At 44.0% G+C, this 1,769-nt stretch overlaps 1 protein-coding gene across 1 annotated transcript; it reads left to right on the top strand.

Moving 5' to 3' along the window:
• The first annotated feature begins 1,014 nt into the window (after positions 1-1,014).
• LOC126604924 (40S ribosomal protein S25-2) lies at positions 1,015-1,769 on the top strand. The gene is made up of 2 exons (XM_050272254.1): positions 1,015-1,177; positions 1,264-1,769. The coding sequence occupies exons 1-2, from the start codon at positions 1,175-1,177 to the stop codon at positions 1,585-1,587; spliced, it is 327 nt and encodes a 108-aa protein (XP_050128211.1). The 5' UTR covers positions 1,015-1,174; the 3' UTR covers positions 1,588-1,769.

The following is a 1,769-nucleotide window of genomic DNA, read 5'->3' as shown; positions in this document are numbered from 1 at the left end:
TTGTGCTTCTGATGTAGAGAAAAACCTAGCATTTTAGCTGCTAGAACAGAAAGGAAAAAAAAAAAAAAAAAAACCGAGAGAAAAAAGAACCGAGCATTTTAATCTGAAACGTTCGCAAAACTGTTCGCTCTTTTTTTTTGTGAATACATAATCAGTATGATGTGTATCGTGCTTGTTACTATTGTATGTTTGGTACTGTATCGGATCAAGAGCTTGGGTAAGTTGCATGTTTGGTATTCTACAAGATAAAGAGGTTATTGAATAAAACCACCAAGGCCGTCGTGATTTCTTTGGGGTAGTGATTTTCACACTTGCGTTTTATCCATTTAATTCAATTGCACTCATTGTTGGACTAGAACGATTGAATAAACAAAAAGAGAATTAAAACATAAACACTGAAAGGAGCGTAAACGAACAAACTGAATGTGGAAAGTTGATGCAAGAAGAAGCTTTAACAAAACGAAGTAAAAGTGCGGAAGGGACTGAGTGTTCCCAACGTTCGCCTTCCAGTAAACATTCCAACTTGCTACTCCTCCGGCTGAACTGGTACTGGTTATTCATCGCCATGGAGGCTGTGGCGACCTTGTTAGGGGTGTAGCAAGCCCCCCCTGGCATGTACAGGGAGAAGCTAAATCGGGACAGCACATCCGGGAGGCAGTAACGCGGTATGTTGTTCTCCAATTGCTCTTCCGGAGTGGGCGTGTTGGATGGAAGATCAATGCACAACGTTCTCTGCATGAATTGTGAACTCAGTTGTTAGTTTAAAGGTGCCTTGGCCCCTTGAGTAGGCCTTTAGACTCTTCTAAACGAGTTGGTTGATTTCAGGCGTGTCACTATTGGTCAAGACCAACAGATTAATTGATTGTTTTCGTGAACGATAATAAATTAGTTGCAATCCCGTTTCCTCAATTACATTTCTATGTATAAAATAAAAAGAAGTTAAACAGTTCTGGGCCTAAATATGTTGAACTTTCAGAAATGGGCTCACTCAATCAAGGAGACCTTACCAGCCCACAACACATCAAAACGACGTCGTCAAGATACAACCCGGTGAAACCCTAGGTCATAAAATCCCCACTCGCATCGCTTCCCAATTCAGTCTCTCGTTTTCCCCAGCCGCTGTAATCCGAGCTCTCCTCTCTCCTCCCTTTTCCCGTCGCTGCAATCCAATCCCATGGTACGTCCGTATCCATTTATCTTCCAGATTGCCTACCATCCGTTTGCGTTAATGCCTCTGACAATCTTCCGTTTTTGATATTTCAGGCGCCGAAGAAGGACAAGGCACCGCCGCCGTCGTCGAAGCCGGCGAAGTCCGGCGGAGGCAAGCAGAAGAAGAAGAAGTGGAGCAAGGGAAAGCAGAAGGAGAAGGTGAACAACATGGTGCTCTTCGACCAGGGAACCTACGACAAGCTCCTCACTGAGGCACCCAAGTACAAGCTCATCACACCGTCCATTCTCTCCGACCGTCTCAGGATCAACGGCTCGCTGGCAAGGAGGGCCATCAGGGAGTTGATGGCCAGAGGCTTGATCAGGATGGTCTCTGCTCACGCCAGCCAACAGATCTACACCAGGGCTACCAACACCTAGGTCTCATGCTCTACTTTTGATGAATTGTCGTTTCGGGTATTGTTACATGTCGTTTTAGACTATTTGGCGTCGATTTTGTTTAATCTACAGTCTTATGGAAACCTAGAGATTTTCTTGGCTTGATAATATATGCATCAACCAATGATTGCTTCTTATTTATTTAAATTGATCTTTTACTTGAA

This window comes from Malus sylvestris, chromosome 2, assembly GCF_916048215.2.
Source record: "Malus sylvestris chromosome 2, drMalSylv7.2, whole genome shotgun sequence".
NCBI lineage: Eukaryota > Viridiplantae > Streptophyta > Magnoliopsida > Rosales > Rosaceae > Malus > Malus sylvestris.
Note: the sequence above shows the minus strand (reverse complement) of the source record. Positions and strands in the feature narration are given on the sequence as shown.